General features: G+C 40.8%; 1 protein-coding gene across 7 annotated transcripts in view; it reads left to right on the top strand.

Annotated features, from left to right (window-relative positions):
• ZNF827 (zinc finger protein 827) overlaps nt 1-26,570 on the top strand; it is a 177,506-nt gene that overhangs the window by 52,666 nt on the left and 98,270 nt on the right. For all 7 annotated transcript variants that reach the window (XM_037830750.1, XM_037830753.1, XM_037830755.1 and 4 more), the window contains exons 4-5: nt 2,545-3,025; nt 16,745-16,978. In XM_037830750.1, coding sequence (XP_037686678.1) covers nt 2,545-3,025; nt 16,745-16,978 — 715 coding nt within the window. The remainder of the gene's footprint in view (nt 1-2,544; nt 3,026-16,744; nt 16,979-26,570) is intronic.

Here is a 26,570-nt window from a genome sequence, read left to right as displayed (position 1 = left end):
GCAAGAAACTGGGCCAGGAGTCAGGGCACTGAGTTCTCCTCAGCATAGCTTAGCCATTTAAGTAGCTGTGACTCCTCATTGAGCCCCCTAGCCTGGAGTAGGGGCATGGAGTAGATGTTTCCCAACGTTTCTTCAGGCTCCGATACACCACCACCTAAATATCCCGTTGGGTGCCACCAGGAGGTGGCTGTCATAGCACCTTCTGTTTCCCACCTCTTAGGGTTGGTGAGATGTGCTGTGGGTGAGAAATGACCAGTAGGTATGTGAGTCTCTAGACATGAGCTGGAAAGAATGAAATGCCTTAGACAAGTTTTTCTTCACATTAGTTAGCAGACCAAGAGGAGTTTTAAAGTGTTAGAGGAAAGAGAATAAAAATTATAATAGGAAAGGGCTTTTCTGTCAGGAGAGAAGGGGAGAAACTGCAAGTGGAGGAGAGCTAAAACTTCCCTCAAAGGCCAAATGTGATATGTGGCCCCTTTGGTTAGGTGTACCCCAAAATAAAATCAAAAGTGCAAAAATCAGCATATCATTCACTGTTTTTCCTTTAAACTTTCACTAAGTTTTCAGTAACTAAATATAGCAAGTTCAGGATGGGGTAGAAAAGAAGTCACATAAGATACCTGCACTTAAGTTCTTTTTAATCCAAGGCTCCCTTTTGATTTGAGAACTTGGGCTTGCTCTCTCTCTCTGTCCTTTTCTTTCTTCCAGAAGCTGCTTCCGGAGCTTCTGTTCTTAGATTGACTCCTCTTCTCTCCTGGGTCAATAGATTTAAGGACACTGCTGAAATGGATCTGCCCCACCACAGCGTGCTGAGGGATGGAAGCTTTCTGCATCCTGACCTTTACCACCCGGTCCCAGAGCTGGCTTTTGGCAGCACCTGTCATGGTCCCTTGGGACTGTGACCAGAGGCCTCCAAAGTGCCCCTTCTGTGTGAACTGGGTGGAGGTGATGGCTGGGAATCTTCATGATTCTGTGAGAAAGCAACTGAAATGATCAGCTCCCCAGTTAAATCCCTTTGTTGCAAAAAACAGAGGAGAGTCATATTAACAGCCAGTGATAAACACCTCCCAGCCGGGCAGAGAGAAAGCTATTTAATGAACATTGCTTTGCTGCAACTGATTTTAAGTTTGTATCATTATTTCTCTTGAGAAACTCATGCTTTGGGGGACCCAGAATCTCTTGTTGTTTTTTTCAAAAAGCCACAGTGGGGTGCTGTAGCGACAGGATCTTACCATTAACTTTTAATTTCTTTGCTTTTGTTGGTCACTTAACATTATTTAAAAGTATGTTTTGGCTGGCGAATAATGCTTTTGGATTGTGTTCAGAATGCATAACAGCTGTAGTAAAACTTGCTCTCTTGGAAAGGAAACCTGAACAGAGGGGCCAGGTAGCCCAGGGGGTTAAGGAATGAGCCGTTCACCTCTGTTAGACCCGGGTTCAAATCCCACGTAGGTCACGGCTGAAAGGTGAAGTGACAGCTTTGTTTTGGTTTTGAATTCCAGTCACTCCCTTGTTTGTCCAGATCACACAACTACCCACATAATTTGGCCCAAATCTACACAATTGGCAGTTTCTACTCAAGGGAGGGCCAGAACTAAAATAGCAGGGGTGTTACAGGTCAGGACTGAAATACGTTGGCAGAGATGAATGGGGAAGTTACAAGCTTAGAGAGCACCTGCCAGCTCAAAGCCTGGTTCAGGCCAGTCCAATGATTTCCTCACTTTTTCAAGCAACTAAATTTGGAAGTGACAGGAAGAAAAAAAGTACCTTGCAATCTGTACAGGTATCATGCACAGAAGACTGGAACTGGATTTAAAAGTCTCCATCCTTTCGTTGCCAACACCAGCATCTGGAATATGAGATAGCCGAGTTTGGAAAAATTGGTCGCATCTTGCTCAAAATGTTTGGTGGCAGCCAGACCTTGGTTTTTGTCCCACTCTGCTTTCTTCCAAACTGATATTGCTCAAACCACTTACTCCAGGGTCTCAATTTCCCTGTCTGTGAAATGGGAATGCCCTGGAGACCTTGTTTTTCTTCTTCTTGATTACCTCAGGGAAGCATCTTGAAAATTGAAATTACATTTGCCAAACATAACTGATTCTCTGGGTGACAATGATTGTGTACATGCAAAGTATTATTATTGTGAGAGGAATTACTTGAGGGCTTACCTTTTTTGACCTCAACCAGTAATTATGTAAGTTTGCATTGTGCTGGGTTTACAATATTTTCTCTGAAGACATCGACCACGATTGAAGGACTGGAATATTAGGAGGATTCCACTAAAAGCAGCCTCCATTGGCAGACCGCATCCTCAGTGGTGAGCGTGGCTTTATTAATGGGCTCTTAACCTATGTGGACCTGCTTTATGTTTAGGGATTGACCTCATTACCCGGAGCATGGTAATGAAATGCTCCTCTGGTTATTTTACTTCCTGGGCCGGCCCTTTGTACTGTGCGGAAATTATTGATGAATAGTGTGGATGTACAGCAAGGCGTTTTCCATAAACACGCAGTGGATAGCTCATTCTTCTTGCTTCTTCGTCAGGTTCACCAGCACCAAGACCGAGGAGAGACCTTTCAGTGCCAGCTCTGCCCTTTTACTTCCTCACGCCACTTCAGCCTGAAACTCCACATGCGTTGCCATCAGCACTTCCTGAGGACAGAAGCCAAGGTGAAAGAGGAGCTCCCAGACACGGATGTCAAGGGGGCTCCCCACCTCAGTGACAGTGCCTGCTTGGGGCAGCAAAGGGAAGGAGGAGGGACGGAGCTAGTGGGGACCATGATGACGTCTAACACTCCAGAGAGGACTAGCCAGGGTGGGGCTGGCGTCTCACCTCTGCTGGTGAAGGAGGAACCCAAGGACGATAACGGCCTGCCCACCTCCTTTCCCCTGAATGCTGCCGACAGGCCCGCCAACCACACGAAGCTGAAAGACCCCTCCGAGTACATGGCCAACAGTGCCTCAGCATTGTTCAGCCAGGACATCTCTGTCAAGATGGCGTCTGATTTTCTCATGAAGCTGTCAGGTACTTGAATAGGGTTGTATTCTCTCTCTTTCTCTTTCTCTCTCTCGGTTTTCTCATCTGTAAAATGAGCTTATAGGCTAGACGATCTCAAAGTCTCTTCAAATTCCAGTAGTTTATGCTTTCATAATTGTTCTCCTTGACTTTCCTTTTTTTTTCCTTGATATCCTTTGGAAGTAGGTGTTGCTTTAGTTTGGGCCTAGAAACAATAGAGATTGTTGATTTCCTTCTCATTTTTAACCACTTGATGGGTTTGTGTTGTGGGGAAAAGTTGAGTCAGGTTTTTCTCAGTGGCTTTGTGTGAACTTGGGTTCTATTTCACTTGTTGCTGCCCCAGAATCTCTAAGGTCCTTGTATGAAACGTCTCGTTTTGCATTGTTTAAGTTCTTTGCTGTTGTAGTTTGAAATATTTTAGAAGGACATATATAAACAGAATACTATTGGCAATTGAAGACTTCTCAAATTTGAGCAAATGATAAAGATTATCTTTAAACATTTTTAGAAAAAAGACATTCTTTCTCAATTGCCCCAGTGCTTTCTAGAAAGAAGAGGGAGTATGGATTGTAAAAAATTATTCTTATTCATTGACATCTCTGTCCACCACCATCAAATTGAACATGCTCTTTCTTTGTCATCTTTTTCAATTTTGGTGATTGAGTTGTCATGTTGAGCCAGGAGTGGAGAGCTGCTGAGGGAGCACTGTTTTTCCTGACCCTCTTTTGGAAGGATGAGACATGTTGCAGAATTGTGCAGCTGCCCATTATGTTGTTTAAAGTATGATGTTAAATTTTAAAGGAGATGTGGAGGATGGGGAAAGGTCGATTGAGAATTGGTTCTGTCTTTCAGTGAAGATGGCAGTCCCCCAGATGATTTCCAAATGCCATTTCAGCTCTTTGGAGATTGACAATACCCTTTTAAATGGAGAATAATTGGTCACCGCCTTCCTTTAAGTGGACTGTGAGTTGCGTTTCACTAAATGTCATTGCCAGGTGAATTCGAGGTTCAGCTTCACTCTGAAGTCCCTTTGCTCAGTGACACTTCAGTCAGGTCTTTCGGAATGTCCTCATCACCCCAGATTTTGCCCCTCGGGAGCAGGAGACACTAGTCTGGAAGAAGTGAGGAAAGGCAGGGGATAGAAAATGAGGTGTCACAGAAAGGAACTGAGGAGGTAAATACAGCAGGAAGTGTGACAGTGATGCACAGCCAATCTGGGATGGCACTGAGGAAATGATTAAGTCACAGGAATTAAAATGCATCTGACTGGATCATTAAAGAGCAATGCTGCACCCTCCACCCCTTTCCATCCCAGTCTGGAGAAAATATGATTTAGAGAATTTAAGTTTTATATTTAAAATTTTTTGAAAAACATGGGGAGAATGCATGTTTCCAGTTTTCTTTTTGCTGCCCTGATGCTTTAGGATTTCACCTCCATGGAAGCCTGGTTCTTCCTGGTTGGTCTCTCATGCAAATATGATTGCAAAAGGGATCTCCTTTTCTGGGTGCCTGCTGTATGATCCCAAGGGAAAGAATGCAGATGGCATGTTCATTTGGCACAGTTTAGAAAGGGGGGTCACTTTCTTACTTAACAGACTGTTAGGGGAAAACTAAATGAGGGCGAATAACTCTTAGGGAAAGATTACTCCCTTTACTCCATTACTCTAGGTATTTTTAATCTGAAGGAGGAGGGATGGTGGGGGCAGGGTAAGAGAAGGTTTCGTCTTTGGATGAAACACTGGTATATGATACAGTACTCCTGCTGGGCTCAGCCCTGAGTGCCCCACATCAGGCCGTAATTAGCTCCAGACCGTCTCGGGGAGCAGAAGATAAGGCTGTGGCTGCATAGAGCCAGGATTGCAAACGAGGACTCAAGGGGAGAAGCCAGTTGGTAGGTTGGGGTGAATGACTGTGCATCAAAGCCTTATATTGTGATCTGTTTTTTCAGTTAGCTATTGATGGGGAGTTGTTTACGGTTTGGCAGTCAGAGTATTTACTGAGTGATCAATTGGCATAAGAAAACAGATAACAAATGCACACTGTTTATGCAAAAGGCCCATGCAGCTATTTTATGGTGGCTTACTAGAGGTCCTGAAACCTGACTTGTATGCACTGTTACCTAGCAACCTGTTATAAAGTCACTCGGGAGTGAGATGCATCGGTAATTTTTTTGTGTGTGTGCATATTTGGATGTAAATGTAAACTTGGTGGCTGTGGCAGTGCAGCCCACGGGAAGAGAGAGCTGTTAAAAGACAAGGAATACATTTTCTGGAAAGATTTTTTTTGATTCCACTAACTCTATGGTTGGTCGGGCCATACAACTGATGGTGCACTGTGGTGCTCTACGTGGCTTGTTTCTGTGGATGTGATTCACGGACATGAAGACCAAATCCCAGGGAGCTGTGGCAGAGCTTTTAGTTCTTCCCATCATCAAATGTAGTGAAGTAGCTGTTAGCATCGGGCCATGTCCCTTGGTGTCATAACAGTGCCATTGTTCTTGAGCCGAATTTTTCTCTGGGCTCTGTCCGTGCACCTGCTGGTACTATAGGGTGCAGCTGTTTGTGGGCACTGAATTTGAGTGTTTGTGCCAGCCAGATCAGGGTCTCAAAGGCTGGAGCACAGTGGCAAATTCAAGCATGTAGATACCTACTTGTTTCCAAAAGAGAGAGAGAAAACACTTGAATCTTTCTTGCTTGGTTATTAAGGGGAGTCTTTCTTGCCCCCTTTAAAACTAAGCGTAAAGATGACTTCATGGAACTCAGTGGGGTTAAAATCACTGGGTGAGATGCTGTTCTAAAATTGACCCCAAGTCCCCACCTCCACCTCAGCCTCCCATTTTGAGTCCTCCTGGCGTATGCAATTGTAAAATAAAGCCCTTTCTCTAAACCATCAACTATGCTTCTCACTGAACCCACACTTAACACTCCTTGGTCCTTCAAAATTTATGTTATTCCCTAGAACCAAGGCTTCCCGGTTCAGTACCATAATCGATTTAGGGGAGAGTGTGGGGCAGCCTCTGCTGCTGGCTTTCTGGGCTTACAGGGAAAAAAAAAGACGTTTGTAGATTTCTTTCAGGAGTTGGGCCTAGGAGGCAGGTCTTTGAGTGCTTGCAGCCTTACATATCTTGCTTCTCTAGGTCTTTCTTAGAAGCTGGAAGATACATGCAGATCACTGCATGTCAGGATAAATGTTCCAGTGTTTACGTGTCTGTAGGTGTTTAGGGAAGAGTTCCCACTGATCCAGCGATAGTTCTTAACTTTGGCTGCACATTAAACTTACCTGGGGAGCTTTTAAAAAAATGCCAGGGCCCAGCTCACTCCTCAAAATTATGATTTAATTGGTCTGGGATAGGGCCTAGGCATTTGTATTTTCTTTAAAATCCTCAAATGATTCTAATGTGCAGCCAGGACTGACGACCACAGATATGGAATAAAATGTGGTACCTGGCACAATTCTTTCAGTACAGCCATGCCCCCCCCCCCCCCCAATTAGCATTCTCTTCCCTTGCTTTCTCACCCAGACTGTGGAAAGGGGCATGACCATGTGAGGTGGGTCAGAGACAGACGCATTTCACCACAGGTCAGAGTTGGCATGAACAAAAGACCTGGGTGAGTTGTGTTCATTGAGCCCCATGTATTTCCTAGGGATCCTCATGACAGGAGAATTTTTTAAAAAAATCATCTGAATATTCTCTAGTTAGAAAGTCTCAAGACGTATCCAGAGCATCAGGGAGCTGGGGTATCATTAGAAGCCTGTTTAAAAGTTGCCTGCGATGGCCTTACGTAATTTCTCTTTCTGAAAACTATTCTTTTCAGCATACACAATTTTATTCTAACTTTCCAAATTATAACCAAACAGTGACAGAAGCTTAGCATCTCAGCTGTTGGCTGGAAATATCTTTTTGTCCCCAGTTTTCCAAAGTAAAAGATGTAAGTCATTTCAACTATTTTTAATTTGGAAACCAGCAAAAAATTTTATACTGTCTTCCACATTATATTAATTTCACAAAATTGAGACCAAAATAATTTTAGCTAGAAGAGTCGCTTTTTAAAGCAACAACTCACTTTTAGTCTCACAGAGACATTTTAGGGACACATGGGGGCACATGGGGACAAGATAAATAGTTTTTGATTTATTAGTAGCTCAGCTGTAAAACAGCAAAGGATTTCACTTATAAATGAAGGGAGGGTTAGCTAATGTGTTTTTGTCACATAGGAATTTTGCAGCTTTCCACAGGCCTTTGATCTGCATTTTACATCTATTTTACATGATTTTTTGCATCTGTCAGTACAGTACAGTATATCTAGAAATGGCAGCTACCCTGTCTTGTTTTACCTTTGTCTGTGCTGCTGGAGAAGGAGGGATGGGAGATTGAATCAAGTCACCCATTGAACCCAATCATCCTCATTGCCTGGTGACTCTGGATAGGCTTTCTGTAAATTGTCTTAATAAATGAGGCTCTTCCAAGTAAATGCTGTCCTTGTGCAATTAGTGCCTAAGAGTTCAGTGCCAGTAGCCGGTGGGCCCTGCCACTCCCCATGCCCCGGTCATACTTTCCCTGATCCCTTTATTTTTGGCAGTCTCCCATTGCATCTTCAGCCTGGCCCTTCTTTTTAACCCTGCCTTGCTTTTCTCATGATGGGCACTCCCCGAACGTGTGACTAAAATTACCTATGCAAAAAGCTGCATTTAAGGGCCTTATGCAGGCAGTCTGAATGCCCTTTTGAAATCCAGTATCGTATTAAACTTATTGAACTTGGTGATTCATGTGCAAGGAAGTGTGTGACTCTTTCCCGCTTTTCAATGGCTTGTTACTCCGTGAGATGAGGAATGATCTGAGTCCCCTAAGAAGTCAGGTAGGAGATTAAAAAAAAAGTGTTACCTGGTGTTATAAACATTGGCATCGAAACTTGTATGGATGGAGACTTTGTGACATTTACTCGTGGCTTCTTATTTTTAATAAGCAACTTATCTGAATCACTCATCTAGTGCTTATTCTGTGCCATTCAACCCAGCTGAACCTCATAACAACCCCATATGTAGGTATTATTAGGTTTCCCCTTTTACAGATGAATGAACTGAGAAACAGTTTCAGAGACTTGCCCAAGTTCACACAGCTAGGAAGTGGTGGAGCTGGGGTTCTAACCCAAGCAGCCGGCTCCAGCGTCCCCTCCCCTAGGCTGCCTGTTCCCCAAATCCAAGTTAAGGCGAAGTAAAACAGGAACTTGGCTCTCTCTGTTGTCAAGTTAGCCAGAGTCCCCAGCATGGCAGCCCCTCTCTGAATATTGTTTGCCAGACATCTTTGGAAGTTGTATTAATACTTTCAGGCTTTTCTGGAATTATTTAGTGCTAATAGATTACTAACAACAATATATGTAAAGCTCTTATATTCTGTAGGTCTTCCTAGTCTGTAGTGCATTTTCAAGGACCTTATCATAAAACAAGCTTGCAGATGAGGAAACCAATATTCAGGTGAATAATTGTAAGAGGGTCAGGATGAACCCAGGTCTTCTTTCCTCCCTGTGCGGCATACAGTATACCTAATTCTAGAATTGGCATCAGAACAATTTTTTTTTTCTTTTTATCTTGACCAACCCTTGGGAAAACTTATCAAAGTCTCTGATTTTGCAAAACCAAATACAGGTCATTCACTTCCTTCTCTCAGAAGTACATTTTCTTTTACTTACTGTGGTTATTGTGATTGTTACTACTTCTATGATTGATTCTTATTCTAAGATCTATTATCAACCAAATGTGTTTACAGTGAGTGAGCCAGGCACGGTGCCCACAACTTTCCGTAATTCCTCATTTAACCCCTTACAACAGCCTCCTGGGATCAATAATATTAAACCTATTTTATAGATGAGAAAGCCGAGGCTTCAAAGGTTTCAGCTAGGAGGGAGAGAGCAAAGATTCAGTTTTGCCTAACTACAAAGCCTTGGCTCATGACGGCTTAATTAGCTATTAGTTAATTTTTTTCTCAGTTGAGTGAACTGTCTTTTGACCGCTGTATGCTTCACTGTTTATTTTCCTTGGCTTCAAACCATGACATCATTTCTAATGCATGATCTTTTAGTCACTATTCTGGTTAAGTTTTGGAAGTCTTCAAAATCCATCCTTTCCTCTGCGGCCAGAATTTCCCAGCCCTCCCTGCACACCTAGGCAGCGCCTTCCCTGATGCCTGCTCCCCTCCAGCGGCTGCCTTTCCGACACAGCTCAGACAGAACCTTCCTTCCAGGACCTCCTGCATCAGGTGATGCCCCTGCCTGCTGCTTTCTACTGAATAACCAGATTCCCACTCCTCTTGGGAAAAATGTTGACCATCTTCACCAGCTCCTGAACACACAGCCCCATTTCCAGCCCCCTGCCTTCATGTCATTCCCTTAGTGTTTCCAGGGCTCTAGTGATTTGAGCCCTGGAGTTCCATGTTTTTGGCTCCTTTAGGCAAAATAGAAAAAAAATCAAAGAACTTTTTCTAAAAAGAATAATGATGTTATTAAAACTAAAATAATGACTTGGCTGCATCTGCCCACCACTCCCCCCAAACCTCCATCCCAATACCCCAGTGATCCTGGATCTTTGTGGCAAATCCAGCAAAGTTGTGCCCCAGTTCTGTGATCCCCTCCCCCTACTGTCAAGCCTGTGTAAATGCTGGCCATCCTTCAAGGAATGCTTCAGTTCAGAGTTCAGTACAACTTTATCCTGTTGTTCTGGTCTTTACTGTTAGCCCCCTCCTGCAAATTCCGGCAGTCTGTCACTCAGGCCAGTGCTTGCGTGGTGCATAGTTCATTCTATTGCCTGTGTGTTAGTCTTCCTCTTCAGCTATGTTATAAGTTCCTAGAAGGGACAGATAATGCTTCTTTTGTAACATCTTTGTACCCTCCACAGTGCACTCCTTGATGGCTTATAAAAAGATATTCCATTAGTTATTTTCTGGAAGTCAAGTTTTTAGAGGTTGTGATATTACTTCACTTGAAAAAGATCTGCAAATTCAAGACCAGCTCCACAGTGCTACAGGAGATAAGATGGAATAGGGTTGTGGTCTCTGAAGGCTAGCTGGCTGTTCAAATGGAGCCTCAGAGGGTGCAGGTCCAAGTCTAGGAACTGAAGTCTGTCACACAGTTAGCTGGTTAACAAGCTGAGCAGCTGAGCAGCTCAAAACAGTAACTGTTTAATTAGCTTAGATTTTGTGGACATGGCTCAACAGGGTGCTTCTTCTGGTCTCTTCTGGGATGACGCATCCATCTGTGTTCCGCTGCCAGTTCACCTGGGTGAATGGCTGGTCTAGGATGGCCTCGGCTGGGATGGCTTGTCTCAGCTGCACATGGACCTCCACTGGGCTACCCCAGGCTATTCACATGGCAGCTGGATGGGGTTCCAAAGGAAGAGAGCTGACGGGCACAAGGCCTGTCGAGGCCCAGGCTGAGAGCTGGCGCAGCATCGCTTCCGCCACATTCTGTTGACCAAGGCCAGCCCAGACCCAGAGAGTGGAAAATAGAGTCTGCCTCTTGGTGGGAGGGCTTCAGACCCACATCCCAGAGGGGCAGGTATTCAGGGAGGGGATCATCGCGGTCATTTCCAATCCTCCGCAGCCCGGGGTCCTTCAGACTCTGCATCATCCACAATGCCAAGAATCATAAAAATCTGATCCATAAACCAGATTCCCAGCATATTAATTTAAAATGATGAGGGTAATTGTCAAGAGGAGATATCCTCTGGAGCAGGAGGTCACCAACTTCCCTGGAAACACACTACCTAGTCTTTAGGCTTCTTTTAGTTTCCATGCGTATCTCCCCACTGCTCCTGATACATTTCATTCTGTGGATGTGTTCATAATATGAATTCAAAACACAGCTTTCTTTCGCATTTACTCAAGGCTCGGTTGGTTTTCCAGGACTTGTCCTTCCTGCTTTTGACAAGGAAGATAGCCTGACTTTTCATTCGATAGCTAATTTTGTTCAGTATGTGTTGGTTTCAGTAGTTTAATCCCAGAGAAACACCTATTTATGTATTTTAAAGTTCTAGAGGCACAGATCACTGCAGTTACCCTTGACCTTTCTCCAGAGATTGTTTTGTTTTCTCTTTGGTGCTGTGTCTCTAATCCTAGTAACCATCATAGGGGACCTGTCCAGTCTTGGTTTAGGTACATAAATCCTGAAGTGGGGCTGAGAATTAGCTCAGGTGGGGATTCATGAGAATGAGATGGTTAAAATTTAACCAAACACTAACTATAAAACTATTTAAGACAAATTGCAAAGCCACATTTACAAACATTTAGCTAATATTTAGACATTCTATTTGAATATAATATGCTTAACATCAGAAAGAATACCCACTTGTTACTAGCTATCATTTAATTAAATCTTAGCTTTCCTTGTGATTTCAGGAGGGAATCCACATTTTTTTTCTTACCCTGAGTACATCAAATTATGGGAAATTCCCAGATCCTGGCCTGTTCGTACAAACTCACATACCAGTGAAAAGGGAGCTTGGTTAATTAGAACAGTACCGGCTTGGTAATCTGGAGAGTTGAACTCTGAATCTGGTTCTTTCGTCAGTGAGTTATGTGATTTCCTGGGTCCTTGAGCCTGCATTTCCTTATTGTAAAATGAGGGCGTGGAAAGTGTTATGAAGGGATAGTCTTATAACAATATTAGCATCCATCATATTTCTAAATTTATTTTGATATTGCAGTTTCAAGAAGTACTCTTTCACACAGAGAATCTGTGGCAAATGGGAACAAATTTTTAAAAACTCACCTTTTAATCTTCAGATCCCCTCAATTAAATTTATTCAGATGCTTGGAAGAAATGTACCATAATACAGTTTGTGCTTCAAAGTCGACAACATTTAGCAACTTCCCTCATCCTTTATCATACTAAATGGCAGATGAGAAGCATCCCAAACTTTCATTTTGCACTAAAGCCATCATACTTCTATATTAACACTACTTGGTTACTACTCAATTAAATGTTATTTGGGAGATTTATTTAATCTCTTTGGTCTCAGTTTCCTCAAATGTAAAATGGGGATAATATCAGCACTTACCTTAAAGAGTCATTGTAAGGAGTGGATAAAATAATCCATGTAAACACCGAACACACTCTTTAGCATATGTTAAGTGCTCAAGAAATTATAGACCCTGATCTATCTATATATGTATATCATCTGTCTATCTGTCTGCTTGTCTGTCTGTCCGCTATGATCAGAGGCTGCAACAAGCAACTACACTTGAACCTTCCCTGGCATTTAACTTGAGGCAGTGATTCTCAGGTGGGGCAGTCTTACCCTCTCGTCCCCAGGGCCACTGGCATCTGGTGGGTGGAGGCCAGGAATGTGGGTAAACATCCTATAATGCACAGGATAGGCCTCACAACAGAGAATTACTTGGCCTGGAATGTCAGTGGTGTTGAGCTTGAGACACCCTGATTTAAGGCATGCAGATAGACTCTGGTAGCATGGTAATTAAACAGCTTTACATGAGCACACATGCACAGGCCTGAATTTTTTTGTTTGTTTTTGTTGAATGAAAGGTGAATGAACCATATAATATATTAAATGATGTCTTCAAACATATGGAAGTTCTTGACTTTTTAAGATATATGCATCTAAGCATGGTGACATGGCTCTTTACCTAGTAAATACTGGAGTTTTAGATTTTTTGTTTTGTTTTTGTTTTGCTTTATCAAGGCCTGCATTTTTCTGAAAGATTAGTGCAAAGCTAGCCACTTCCTTATTAATGGCAGGTTACTAGTACCTGTAGGAGAAACTATTCCAAGGGCTACACAAAACTGAATTAACCTGTCAACACAAAGTTAACATATTGGGGGTCTCCAATGAGTTGATGTCGTATATATAGTGCAGATGAGGGTGCACATTTCAAATTAAATTTTAAAATAATTTTTTAAAAATTTAAAATAAGTTTTAAACGTTAAATTTGAAACAAACATTTGTTGTAATCTCTGAAGGGTTCTTTGGAACACTGTTTGGAAACCATTGATCTGGAGTCTCTTCCAAAAGCTCTAAGAATCTTTGACTGTGGTTTAGGGTGAGGTAGTAAATAAAGTTCTCCATAGCCTAGCTTTTTCACAGAGCAGCTGAGCGTTCACAGAAGTGCCGGAGTCTGAACTGAAAGGGAGCTCTGTCTTACTAATCTCAAGGAAGGTGTCATCTTCCTTCACCAGAGGGAAGCAGGCATGTCGCAGTCGGTTCCTCCTCTCTCCTCCTCCTGGTCAAATCTTCACAAGATTCCTTCCTACCACAAAAGGCTGCCCCACCCTTCCCTTTCTCTTTAATAATGCATGGTTCACTTGAAATCACTTATTTCCCAAAGCCCATGGTCAAGTTCTTGGGCTAGTGTCCTTCCTAAAAGTGCATGACCTGTCTTGGAGAGAAAGGAAAACGCTTGTGCTGTGCAGCCAGAAGCCCTGGGGTCTTTGTGTGTTGGCTCTATGATTTGGGGGTCAGTGTTTTAACCTCTTGGGACCCTAATTTATTCACCTGTAAAATGCAGATAGTAATAAGAACCACCTTCTGTGGCTGATGAAGGGATTAATCGCTGGTGAACAGTATTCAAATCCTGGTTGTATGTATTATTAAAACGAACAGTCTTTAAGGGCCTTATACAGAATTGTCCTCAGGGGGTGCCAGGAAGGAATCCAGATGTGAACTGATGACACTTTGCTGTAAAGAGGAGTTTGTTTTACAGCTCATTAAGGCCTGCCTATTAGAAGTGGAAAATGGAATCATTTTATCCCAGTGCCTTTCCCATTCCTTTCCTACATTAGCCTTTATCTTGCATCCTACGTAAATCTTCAAAGAAGCAGGTTTGTTTCCTTTAAATGCCATTACAATTCTATTGAGTGTGTGAACTTATAGATGTACATAATTTATAATCAGAGTGGCTTGGATCCTGAAAATGTTTGGAATATAAGTGAGAGAAAGGGCCTCATTGCATTAAAAGTGGAGTGTCCGGAAACTTTAAGGTACATAAAAGGATGTCAGGGCAGGTGAAGATGTCAAGACAAGTTGAATTGCAGGTGTACAGATCTTTTTGTGTTAGTAGTAAAAATGTAGACTTCTGCAGTGAGTCATAAATTATTGCTCTTTCTTTTAGCAATTTCTTAAAAGGAAAAAGAAAGCATGTTTGATTCCATCTTTCTCTGCACATGTGTTTTTCTTTAAATAGGATAATCTAAAAAGATGGCAATTATTCAGTTAGATTAATTTTAAAACGTAGATGTTATGTGCTGTACTCAATGTAAACGTTTCTGGTAATTGAGAGAAAACAGAGTAACCTTCATATTTCTATTTTTACTTCTTCTATTTAGACCCAAATGTTTGCAAAATTAAAACCTGGGCAAACAAGTGTTTCCGACATGTTTTTCTTATATGTCATTAGCTACATTTACATATCTCTAGCACATTACTAGTTTGTGCTGCTCTTCACAACGTCAGAATGAAAACCAGGTATATGGTGCCTCCCAGATTTCTAATCCAGCAACGTGGAATGTGCCTATTTTTTTTTTTAAAAGTGTTTTATTGAAATGAACAGCCTGTCAAATGTAGGTTGTGTCTAACAATGCTGAATACCTTTCCTCCCTTAAATCTTATAGAGTATTTATTCTGAGTATTGCTCCTAAAAACTACTTACATGTTCAGATAGCAACCCTTATTGGTTGCCTCCTTTAGAAACTAAGGTTTGCTTCTAGGGCCTCGGTAGTCTCTTATCTCTTTCCTAGCCTCATCTTAGAATTTAAAAATGTTTAGCTGTAAAAGATGCAGCATTAAGGCATTTTAAAAATATATAACCATTCATTTTATATTATTCTTTCCCAAAGAATAATTAACCAGTTAATTGCCCTATCATAAGTAACTAGGATACCTTTGGTCATAGGATTTATGAAGGGTTCTGGAGGAAAGGAAGGCTTAGAGAGAGAAGCATACTTTAAGAGGTAGCCAGCAACAGCCCCCAGAAGTGGTTGAAAGTTGCAACGAGGGGACATGTGCCAAGTGCTCCTCTTAAGAGCAGTCTCCCAGGTGGATGTTGGAAATGCATATTGAAAATTACCGTAGACACTGTCATTGTTCCCTTTGGTTCAGATTCCACTGACATTGCCTGCCTTGGGTTGAAGAAACAGATAGTAAATAGAGAACATACTAAATTTTAAAAATGATATAGTATGTTATTAGGTAATATGTTTTTTGGAAAAAGAGGAAAGTTAGAGCAGAGTAAGGGAGATTGGAAGTACTGTGGGGATGGGGATTGCAACTTTGACCAGGATGATCGTTGAGAAGGTGGTGTTTGAGCAAAGGCTTGAAGGTCAAGTTCCATTCAAGTTTTGTTATGGCACAATGAATGGAGCTGGAGGTGCAATAACGGGTGCAGGGCTCTCAGACCTGCACTCTAGTCTCAGCTCTGAATCTTTTTGGTAGTAAAACTTGTGCATGTTTCTTGAGCCCTCTGGGGTCCAGTTTCCAAATATGCTGGGCTCTGTGAACTTGTGATTCCAGAATGTGGATTCTTAGATGGATATGAGGTAGGAAGAAAGGAGTTTGTGTTTGTGGATTGGCTTGAGGTTAGGTGGTGGGTGAAGAGTGGTAGGTGTCTGCTTTAGGGATTTATTTGCATCCTTTTGTTTGTTATACTGGAATGGGCTTAACACACATTTTAATAAGCATTACTCAGAATTCTGTGTTAGGATAAGCTCTTTTTTTCTGAAAAGATAAACACATCCAGTATAGCCAACCTAAAGTTCCTACTACATGGACCTCAAAAAGTGGAACAAGATCCTTATGAAAATGGGAAGTGGCGGGAAGAGGATGTTGGTCTCTTCCTTCTTGGTCTTTCCAGGTAGTGTGTGGCTCAGTTGGTGAAGGCCTGGTACAGTGTAGCCAAGCCACAGAATCCATATCTTGTAATGGGCCACTTAGCTCTGTCTTGACCACATAGTCTACACCAACCTACCATGCTAAAAATGGAAAAGGGACATTGGTGGAAAAACTAGTGAAATCTGAATAAGATCTGGAGTTCAGTTCATAGTAATGTAAATGTCTTAGTTTTGACAAATGTACCATGGTTTTGTAAGGTGTTAGCATTAGGGGATGCTGGGTGAAGGGTTTATGGGAACTCTTGGAACCATCTTTGCAACTTTTCTGTATATCTAAAATCATTCCAAAATGTTTTCTTTAAAAAAAAAAATGCCTATGGTGGACCTGGAGGTGATTTGCCATGACCAGAAAAACACTTGAAATTCTCCATCCTCATCTTCCCACCTCACCCCACCCCACCCCAGTTTTTTGCTTCAGGTCTTGCCTCTGTTTATATTCAAAATGTTGTGACCGAATAATTGCCTGAAAGCATTATTCTATAGGAAGATTAGGTGGGGAGAGTGCTACTGGTCAGGGAGGCAGCAGCATATACAGAAAAGAAGACATGTAGGGAAACCAAAGAGAAAATGTCCAAACCCTTTGTAGAGGCAGCATTTCATGAAATACCATAAGTTCACAAGATTTGAAAACCCGCACTCTTCACATCTTCGGAGTCCTACACTCACAGAGTGATTTGTATTTCAGTGCCAGTGTCCAGCCTGTTTTGGTCAGGTATGTTCCCTTCCTGCCGTTTAACGCAGTGTGATTGTGCATTGCATACTTTATTAAGTACAGGGGCAGCTAAGGGGAGAGTGGTCTTTTACATAGATATATTTATAATCCCTTTTCTCTTGACAGCTGCAAATCAGAAGGAACCCATGAATATTAATTTTAAAGTGAAAGAGGAGCCTAAGGAAGAGGAAGCCGTAAGTGCAACCTTGCCTCGGTCCAGCTTTGTGTTCAGCCCGGAATCTGACGTGTCAGCCCCAGGCATCCCGGAGGACACACTTAAGTCCCAGGAAGGGAAGGGGAATGTGCTAAGGAGGGATATGTCAGTCAAAGCAGCATCAGAACTTCTCATGAAACTATCAGGTACTTGATTTACTCTAAAATATTCATATTCCCATAATTTCACTTGCAAGCCCATTGGGCTCCTTCCTGCATGGGCTAGAATTAACGCAGGGGCGGCAGCGTCACTTTATTGCCTTGAATTCAGGAACTATCAGACTACCTGGCTTAAATTCCTGTGTTGTTTGTGTGTGTGTATTTGAGTATATCAGCTTATTAAAGTTAGCCTTCTTTTCCTAGCTATTACTGCAAATTGTTGGAAAACACTGCCTTCTAAGATGATAAAGGTCATAATTTTAAATGGATTCTCATGACATTCAGAGCACTTCTGTTAATTGATCAAAATATCTATTCTTTTCTAATAGAGGGCCTTGCATTTTTTATGTATTTATGCTATATTCTTTAAGGGTCATTAAAAATATTTTTTCTTAGTTTAATGAGCAATGAAGATGGCACTTGAAGTAATTACCAAGAGTAGCAATAAGACATTTTATGAATAGAAAATTTCGTAATGGAACATTATACTAATTAATCTATGTTCTTAAGATGAATGAATACTTCTTTACTAGTATCTAAATGTTATCCTAGCTGTACTATCAAATATAGAAAAAAATTCCCTATAATGTGAAATTCACACAGATTGGATTCTTCTTTACCCAGTTTTCCCATTTACCCACCCCCCTCAGAAAGAGAAAAAAATATAGTGTCTTTTTAGTTCAGAGGTAAAACTCTCAGGGCATGGAATGAAAGGTTATATCAATCATAATACTTGTCAAGTCATATCACATCAGTAGTTCACTGCTGCTTCAACATAATTTTTAGAGACTGTATTTAAAATGCTATATGAATCAAAAGCTGCTTCTAGTTTGTAACTTGCTGCACTTGGAGGGGGAGAGCAAGAAATGCATTAGGGAGACTCCTTCCCTGTGACCTATAATTCCATGAGCATTTCTGTGTTTCTGGTTGACCAGTAGGTTGGAAACTAAGAAATTAATGGTAATTTACTTAGAGTCATTACATCAGGACAGTTGAAATTCCTGTATTTGCCAGTTGGTGGGGTTAAGCATTCTTTTTATTGATGTTAATTCAGAGCACACTAGACCTGCAGGAGAACAACATTTGTTTTAGCTAAAACATAATACAATTATTAGGTCCTCATGATAGCCCCATTTTTCTAAACTTTGCACTGATAGTGGCTGGGAGGTCTTGCAAGATCATACTGATTGCTGAAAGCTGAACATTTAAAAAAGTGTTGTTCAAGCCAGTGCATTTAAGTATGTTTGAACCCGCCCTCCTATGACAAAAAGTCTCAGTGGCCAGAGTAACCCGTTTGTTGTGTTCCGGTTCAGGTCAAAGAGGTCACACAGCATCTCCTATTTTTCACCCATAGCCTCGGCTTTTGCAATTTGACTTTAACTCTGTTCCAACGGGGACACCTGTTGGCTCCTAAGAGCAAGATTCTAGTGCTGATGTTTCTATTTCACAGTTTTCTGTGTTTCTAGTATTGTAAGGTGTGGACTATGTAGTAGCACTGAAAGACAATACGCAAAAATGAGGTGACTGGAAAGATGTTCGTTAAGAAAAACTATCTTAACCCTTTTTGATGGTGTAATTTGGGACACTGAAGTAAGAAGTGGTTTTCCCGATAGTAATGAAATCCCTCAAATAAAATAAGACTGTGCAGCCATGCATATTTAATAATATTTGTTGATAGCAGTGGCCCTTCTAAATGTTTCATGTTGACTTTCATTGGCGTTCAACAAAGGAATGGGTGGTGTGGTCATATTTTGAAAAGGTAACTGTCTCTGATTCATGATGTGTAAATGAAAACTGGTGTGAAGACAACTTTTTTTTTTTTTTTTTTTTTGGCCTTGAAAATATTCCTCATCATTTTATGTGCAAGAGACTTAAATAGTCTAAAGAAATATGCTTAACAGACCTTAACCTTTAGATGCTTATGGTCTAGTCAGAAATAATCCAGGGCAAAGGAGTCTGTCCAATGATTGGTTTGCACTTGGAACTTAGCACTGGTACACTGTAGCATACTGTGGTCAACTAAATTGTGAGGACTACTAGGTTCTAAGTTAGTCTTAATTATAGGTGTGTGACTTAAAATCAAATGTCTTTTCATCCCTAAGACACAATGTGAAGAGTATTCACTCTCTATTAAATCTAAAGTGGATGCTAAGTGTTTCCAATCCCTGATATAGCAGTGTTCTTGGAGAAAACAAACTATGTTCTCTTTCCTCAAGTTGTGATGTTAGCAAGTTCAGCGTTGATGCCCCAAGAGACATCCAAGTAAAGGACTCGTCATTCCAGATCCCATTTTCCATGATCATGCTCTTATCTATTCCATAGATAAAGAGTAGTGATTCACTTCCTGAAGCATCTATGCAGGATAGTCAGGGCTGAGATCATGTTCACCTCAGCTGATACCCCCAAAGCCTGCTGCAGGCGTGTCTGTAAATGTGAGTTCCAGTTGCCTCCTGCCTTGGAAGTTTTCATTTATAGTCTTCTATTGTGCTTGGAAAAATCCTTTTGGTCCGGAAGAGTTGGATAAGAAAATGTGTCTCATGCATTATATAAATTTTTTTCCTTCTTTCATTTTTGACCCAAAGAATAGCTGATATGTGGAATAAAGATTTTCTTCTCTGTTACTTATTTCCTTGAGATTAGAAACCATGACCAGCAGTTTAAGCCCTTTCAGTCTTTTTACTGAATTAATAAGAGGAAACTACTCAGCAATTTTGGCTGCTTCATTTTCAGAGTTAAATGAATTTATGTTAACTCCTTATGGATGGATGTTTGTCACATGACCCTGTCCAATATCATGTGAAACTTTTCTATGTGGAGAAATCTGTGTAGTATATTGTTTTTCAAATTAACATTATATAGTTTGGGAGTTAGAGATTGGGCTAAAATTTTTCATTCAATATTTGTATGGGACAATCTGAGTTTTCTTCCTTCCTGTGGCTCAAGTTCTGTGTCCAGTTTTTAATTGGGAAATTGAGTGCTTGACAGCTGGGCCAAATAAATTGATTGCCAAAAAGAAACAACCCACTCTAAGGAAACTACTGGATGTCTGTGACTACTTGTTACGTGACACAAGGCATCCAAAATATTCAGACTTTATCTAAGCATATAATTGCCAAAGATGATTCTCAAAGACCTGATTTTAGGAGACCAACATCCTAAAACTCAAGACAGAAGTTACATATTAGATAGAATAAGATAATCAAAGTACTTATTATTATAACACAAAACTCTGGTTTTGCAATGTCTAGTCATCTCCCACACTAATGGGATAGATGTGTTATCACAAGATGTGATGTAATGCTGAAAGTGATGTAAATTTTATCTGTTTTGTCCCTGTTGTACTTTAAGAGAAATAGCTTGAAGCAAAGAGATAAGTAAAGATACACCCTCACTTCTGGGGAAGATGGCAGAGTAGGGAGCTCCAGGATTCAGTCCTTCCTCCAAAACAGCTAGGGAACAGGCAAAGACTGTTTGAAACAGCTGTTCTGGGGCTCTGGAGGCCAGAAGAACACTGTATATTATCCAGGAAAGAGCGGGAGGAAGAGGCTGATAAACTACCGTAAAGAACTGTGAGTAGCCTTCTCCATGCAGCAGCTTCTGATGCACGTCTCCCACTCTTGTGGCAGGCTGCCTTGGAATCCTGTCCCTGGCTAGTTTACTAGCTGTTGCTGACAGTAAAGGACTTAAAAATCCTCTTCCACAAGAACAGGGACAGGGGGAGGCGATCATGGCTGAGCACTGATCAGAGCTTTTCATTTGCAATTTTGGATCGTTGGGTCCTGGCTCTGAGCTGCTGCTTCAACAACAAAGGCAGCAGCAGCCACAGTTTTTACCTCACCCAAGAGACGGATGGAGGCGGTGGAGATTTAAAAACGCAGGGCCTCCTCAGGGCTGTGGGGAACAGTTTACTGAAGAGCGCCATCTGCTGAGCAGACCAGGAAGGCACAGCTTCAGGGAGCCGTCAAACAGGCATTTGGAGTCTGTCCTGATACCCTCTGCAGGGCACTTTGGAGTTGGTCTACACCCCCTTGGTGGATCCTTGGCCCTCTTTTGGCTAGAACATACTGACTTGGGAAAGTCCTGTCTAGGATAACCCTCCTCCCAGAATTTATCCTCCAGGCAAAAGCAGCTAGAGACAGTGAAAGGAGTGTAAAATTATAGAGGCAAAACAAAAACAAACAGAACAGATCAAGATTCCCAGAAAAGGAACAGAGAAAAGGAAGCTTTCTCTTGGGAGTGAAACAATTGCAAAAAAAAGTGCCGTCTTAAAATTGTACTTTATATCTAGGCAAGAATCAGATGAAGAAGAGCTGAAAAAAATCTTATCCATTGAATACAGGCAATTCTAGAAGTCTAGAATAAGTTGTAACAAGTATCAAAAAAAAAAAAAAAAAAGAACTTTAAAACAAAGCCAGTCAACAATAAAACTAGGCAAGAGAGAAGCCAACCTTCAGAGTAAACTCATCAAGATAACCAGATGCCTAGACATCAGCAAAAACTTACAAGCCATACTAAGAAGCAGGAAGATATGGCCCACTCAAGGGAGCAAATTAAAACTTCAGAGGAGACATAGAGTTTGGAAGAACTAATCAGGGATGTTCAAACAGATCTTCTAAATCAATTCAAGGAGATGAAGGAAAATATGGCTAAAGGGGTAAAGAGTATTAAGAAGACACTGTGTGAGCATAAAGAAGAATGTGAAAGTATAAAAAGACACAACAAATTATGGGAATGAAAGGTACAAGAGAAGAGATTAAAAATACACTAGAGGCATACAACAGCAGATTTGAACAGACAGAAGAATCAGTGATATAGAAGACAGGACCATCAAAATTTTACAGACAGAAGAACAGATAGAGAAAAGAATGGAAAAATTAAGCATGGTCTCAGGGATTTGAATGACAGCACGAAGAGCACAAACATATGTGTCATGGGTGTCCCAGAAGGTGAAGAAAGAGGAAAAGGGGCAGAAAGAATGTTTGAGGAAATAATGGCCCAAAATTTCCCAACTCTTACGAAAGACATAAATATACCTTTTCAAGAAGCACAACATACTCAAAACAGACTACATCCTAATGTAGTATGTGTACTGAGACACATACTAATCAGAATGTCAAACGCCAAAGATAGAGAATCCTGAGAGCAGCAAGAAAAAAATGATTTGTCACATACAAGGAATCCACAAGACTAATTCCTAGTTTCTCATCAGAAACCATGGAGGCAATGATACATTTAAGGTATTGGAGGAGGAAAATCAAAAGCCAAAAATTCTTTATCCAGCAAAACTATACTTCAAAAATGAGGGAGAATTTAAAATTTCTCCCGATAAATGGAAACTGAGAGAATTGGTCAACAAGAGATCTGCCCTACAAGAAATACTAAGGGAGTTCTGCAGGCTGAAAGAAAAGCACAGGAGAGAAAAGCTTGGAGTAGAGTAAACAAATGAAGATTATCAGTAAGGGTAACTAAAAGGGGAGGGAGGGGGATGACATATAACACCAAAGGATAAAATGGCTGAAGTAAGTACAGTGTACCTCAGTACTCATTGCTAATTGGTTCCAGGAGGCACAACCTTTAGGAAAAATGACAAGTACCAAACAAACTTTTCCCATAAGGAATAATGTAAATAAATTTAATGCATTCCCAAACCAAAGACAATGTATATTTTTAAGGCAATATATTAGAAGTTATCATTGTATATCATTACTTTACATGAGAAATAAAAATTAATAAATACTTAGATTAAATAAAATAAAAACTTCACTTTACCTGTACTGAGAAGAGTCCATGGCCTAATGGGATGAGGAGAAGAGCGATGGGGAGGAGAGGGTACATGGAATTGCTTGGAAGGAGAGTCCCCCTCCAGTAGAACATCGGACACTTGCATTTCAGGTGTTCTTTCTCTTTTCTGCCTTTTTTCAACTTTCACTGCAGGCTCTGACACACTCTTTGTCACCTTCACTAAAACTTATCCAATGAAGACTGTTTCTGTCTTCTTTTCAGAAAAATGTGAAATTGTTTGGTCATTCAATTAATTCACATTTCTGCTTGTCAGAGCTTTGTCCGGATGGTACTTCTCCACAATGTTTTGAACTTCTGCCCATTTTGTACACATTTCTTTTACCAAGGAACTGGGGACATCCTCCCTTATCTTCTCCTTGCCTGAAGAAATCTCTTCAGCCACCTCTTGTCGCCACTCTTGTAGTTCCTGCAGCTCCTTGGTGCTGAGCTCTTCATGATGATCCTCCACTGACTCCTCAGCATCAGCAGCATCGACCTCCAGACCCGTGGACTGGCCCAAAGACACAGTATCCTGCACAACTGTGCCCTCTGTACTTGCAGGCTTAGGGTCAGCCTCAAACCCTTTGAAGTCTCTCTGAGTCGCTTCTGGCCACAGATTCTTCCATGCCAAATTCATTGTCCTGTAAGAGACTTCATTCCAGACCTTATCAATAAGGTTAAGGCAGTGCAGGATATTGAAATGCTCCTTCCAGAATTCTGTGAGGGTCAACTGGGTGTCAGAGGTGATCACAAGGCACTTCTGGAAAAATGCCTTGGTGTGTACAACTTTTTGAAGTTTGAAATGACCTGCTGGTCCATGGGCTGGATGATACGAGTAGAGTTGGGGGGCTGGGGAGTGGGGAGAGACCTTACAGTGATGAAGCTGAACTCCTCCAGTAAGTCATCTTCCAAACCTGGAGAGTGGGCAGGCACATTGTCCAAAATTAGGAGAGCTTTCAGAGGCAAATCTTTCTTCAGCAAATATTTTTTCACTGAGGGTCCAAACACTTCATTTATCACTTGGTGAAAAATTGCCTCATGACCCAAGCTTTGCTGTTTGCCCTCAACATCACATGGAGTTTGCTTTTTATGACATTATGCTTATTGAAAGCTCATGGGTTTTCACTATGATAGACTAGTAGAGGCTTGAGTTTTAAGTCCTCACTAGCATTCACACACAACAGTAGAGTGAGCCTGTCCTTCATTGGTTTGTGATGTAGGTTCTACTCGGCATTTGTTTCCCAAAAAAAATCCAGTCTCATCACAGTTAAAAACTTGGTTGGAATAAAACCCTCAGCCTCTACATAGTCTTGAAATTCACTGACGAATTATCAGCAGGCTTTTCTACTAGCACTTGCTGCCTCACCATGCCTCACAACACTATGGATGCTGGTCCTCTTTTTAAAATTATCAAAGCAGCCATGGCTGGGCTTAAAAACTTCAACACTCCCATCACTCAGTCCCGGTTTGTTTTTCAAAAGAGCAGCATGCAACACTTTTGCTTTTTCACATATCATGGCTCCCAATACATTGTCGCCTGCTAACTGCTTCTCATTTACCCAAATTAATATCAGCTTTTCAATTTCCTGGAGTGTTTAGAACACTGTTTTGTTACTGCTTTAACTCCTTTTGCAACATCATTTTTTTTTATCACTTTTTTATTCTTGATGATATAGACTGTTGTTCTAGGCATACCGTATTCCCTAGGAAGATCAGTTATGTGAATACTGCACTCATATTTGCCTAGTCTTTCTTTCTTTTTTCTTTTTTTTTTTCTTCAATGGTGGTGTGAAGTAATTTTCTTTTCTGCTCCGCGCTATCACTGCTCATTTTCTTAGGACCCATGATGAGAAAAAAAGCACAAAAATACACAAAATGACCACAGAAGCTAAGATAAGACTGCAAGGGGATGTGCCCAGGAAAAGAGCTACCACGTGACTAACATGTGACCCTTTGTTTTGGCTGGAAAGGGTAGCGGGTCACGAGGCAACCGACACCAACAAGTTGTAGCTAGCATATCGAGTACCAAACAAACGACGAGTACCGGGACAAAAGTTTCACATCAAAATGCATCAAGTACCAAATTCAATGAGTTTCAAAGCAGTTGAGTATCAAGATATGACTGTACTGCCTTTACAGTAATGGATTTTACAGTTAATGGATTAAACTCCCCAATCAAAAGATGCAGATTGGCAAAATGGATAGAAAAGTATGAGCCAACTATATGCTATTTACAGCTGAGACCCAAAGATAAAAATAATTTGAAAGGGAAAGACTGTAAAAAGATATTCCATGCAAACAGTAACCAAGAAAGATCTGAGGAAGCTATACAGATACTGGGCAAATAGACTTTAAATGCAAAACTGTTATAAGAAACAAAGAAGGACACTATATATTAATCAAAGGGGCAGTCCACCATGATGAAATAGCAATCATAAATATTTATGCACCTAACCATGGTGCCCAAAAATGCATGAGGCAGACATTAGCAAAACTCAAGGGAGAAATAGACACCTCTACAATAATAGTTGGAGACTTCAATACACCAGACTCACCAATAGATAGACCATCTAGACAGAGAATCAGTAAGTAAACAGAGAATTTGAATAATATGATAAATGAACTAGACCTGACAGGCATATACAAAACATTGCATCCCCAAAACAGCAGGATATGCATTCTTCTCCAGTGTGCATGGATCATTTTCCAGAATAGACCACATGTTGGGTCACAAAACAAGCCTCAATAAATTTAAGAAGATTGAAATTATACAAAGCACTTTTGCTGATCATAATGGAATGAAGCTGGAAATCAATTATAGGCAGAGAACTGGAAAATTCACAAACATATGGAAGTTAAACAACACACTCTTAAACAAAGAAGGAATTTCAAGAGAAATCAGTAAATATCTGAAGATGAACGAAAACAAGAACATACTATATGTATGGCAGTGCTGACAGGGAAATTTATAGCCCTAAATGCTTATATTAAAAAGGAAGAAAGAGGTAAAATCAAAAGATGTAATTGCACACCTGGAGGAACTAGAAAAAGAACAGCAAGCTAATCCCAAAGCAAGCAGAAGGAAAGAAATAACAAAGATTAGAGCAGAAATAAATGAAATTGAGGATAAAAAAATCAATAGAATTAATGAAACCAAAAGTTGGTTTTTTGAAAAGATCAATAAAATTGACAAACCATTAGCTAGATTGACAAAGAAAAAGAGAGAGAAGATGCAAATTAATAAAATCAGAAATGAGAAGGGGACATTACTACTGATCCCACAGAAATAAAAAAAAAAGATCATAAGAGGATACTATGAACAACTGTATGCCAACAAATTAGACAACTTAGATGAAATGGAGAAATTCCTAGAAATACATGAACAGCCTACACTGGCTGTAGAAGAAATGGAAGCCCTCAGTATACCAATTATAAGCAAAGAGATTGAATCAGTCATCAAAAACCTTCCAACAAAGAGCACTCAGGGACCAGATGGCTTCACAGGAGAATTCTACCAATCATTCCAAAAAAATTAATACCAATCCTGCTCAGGCTCTTCCAAAAAATTGAAGAGGAAGGAACACTATCTAACTAGTTCTATTAGGCCAGAATCACCCTAATATCAAAGCCAGATAAATATACAAGAAACGAAAATTACAGACCAATTTCTCTTATGACTATATATGTAAAAATACTCAACAAAATACTTTCAAATGGAATACAACAGCACATTAAAAAACTATACACCATAATCAAATGGATTTTATCCCAGGTATACAAAAGTGTTTCAACACAAGAA

Source organism: Choloepus didactylus, chromosome 3 (genome assembly GCF_015220235.1).
Source record: "Choloepus didactylus isolate mChoDid1 chromosome 3, mChoDid1.pri, whole genome shotgun sequence".
In the NCBI taxonomy this organism is placed as follows: domain Eukaryota; kingdom Metazoa; phylum Chordata; class Mammalia; order Pilosa; family Megalonychidae; genus Choloepus; species Choloepus didactylus.
This window is presented reverse-complemented; position numbering and strand designations above follow the sequence as displayed.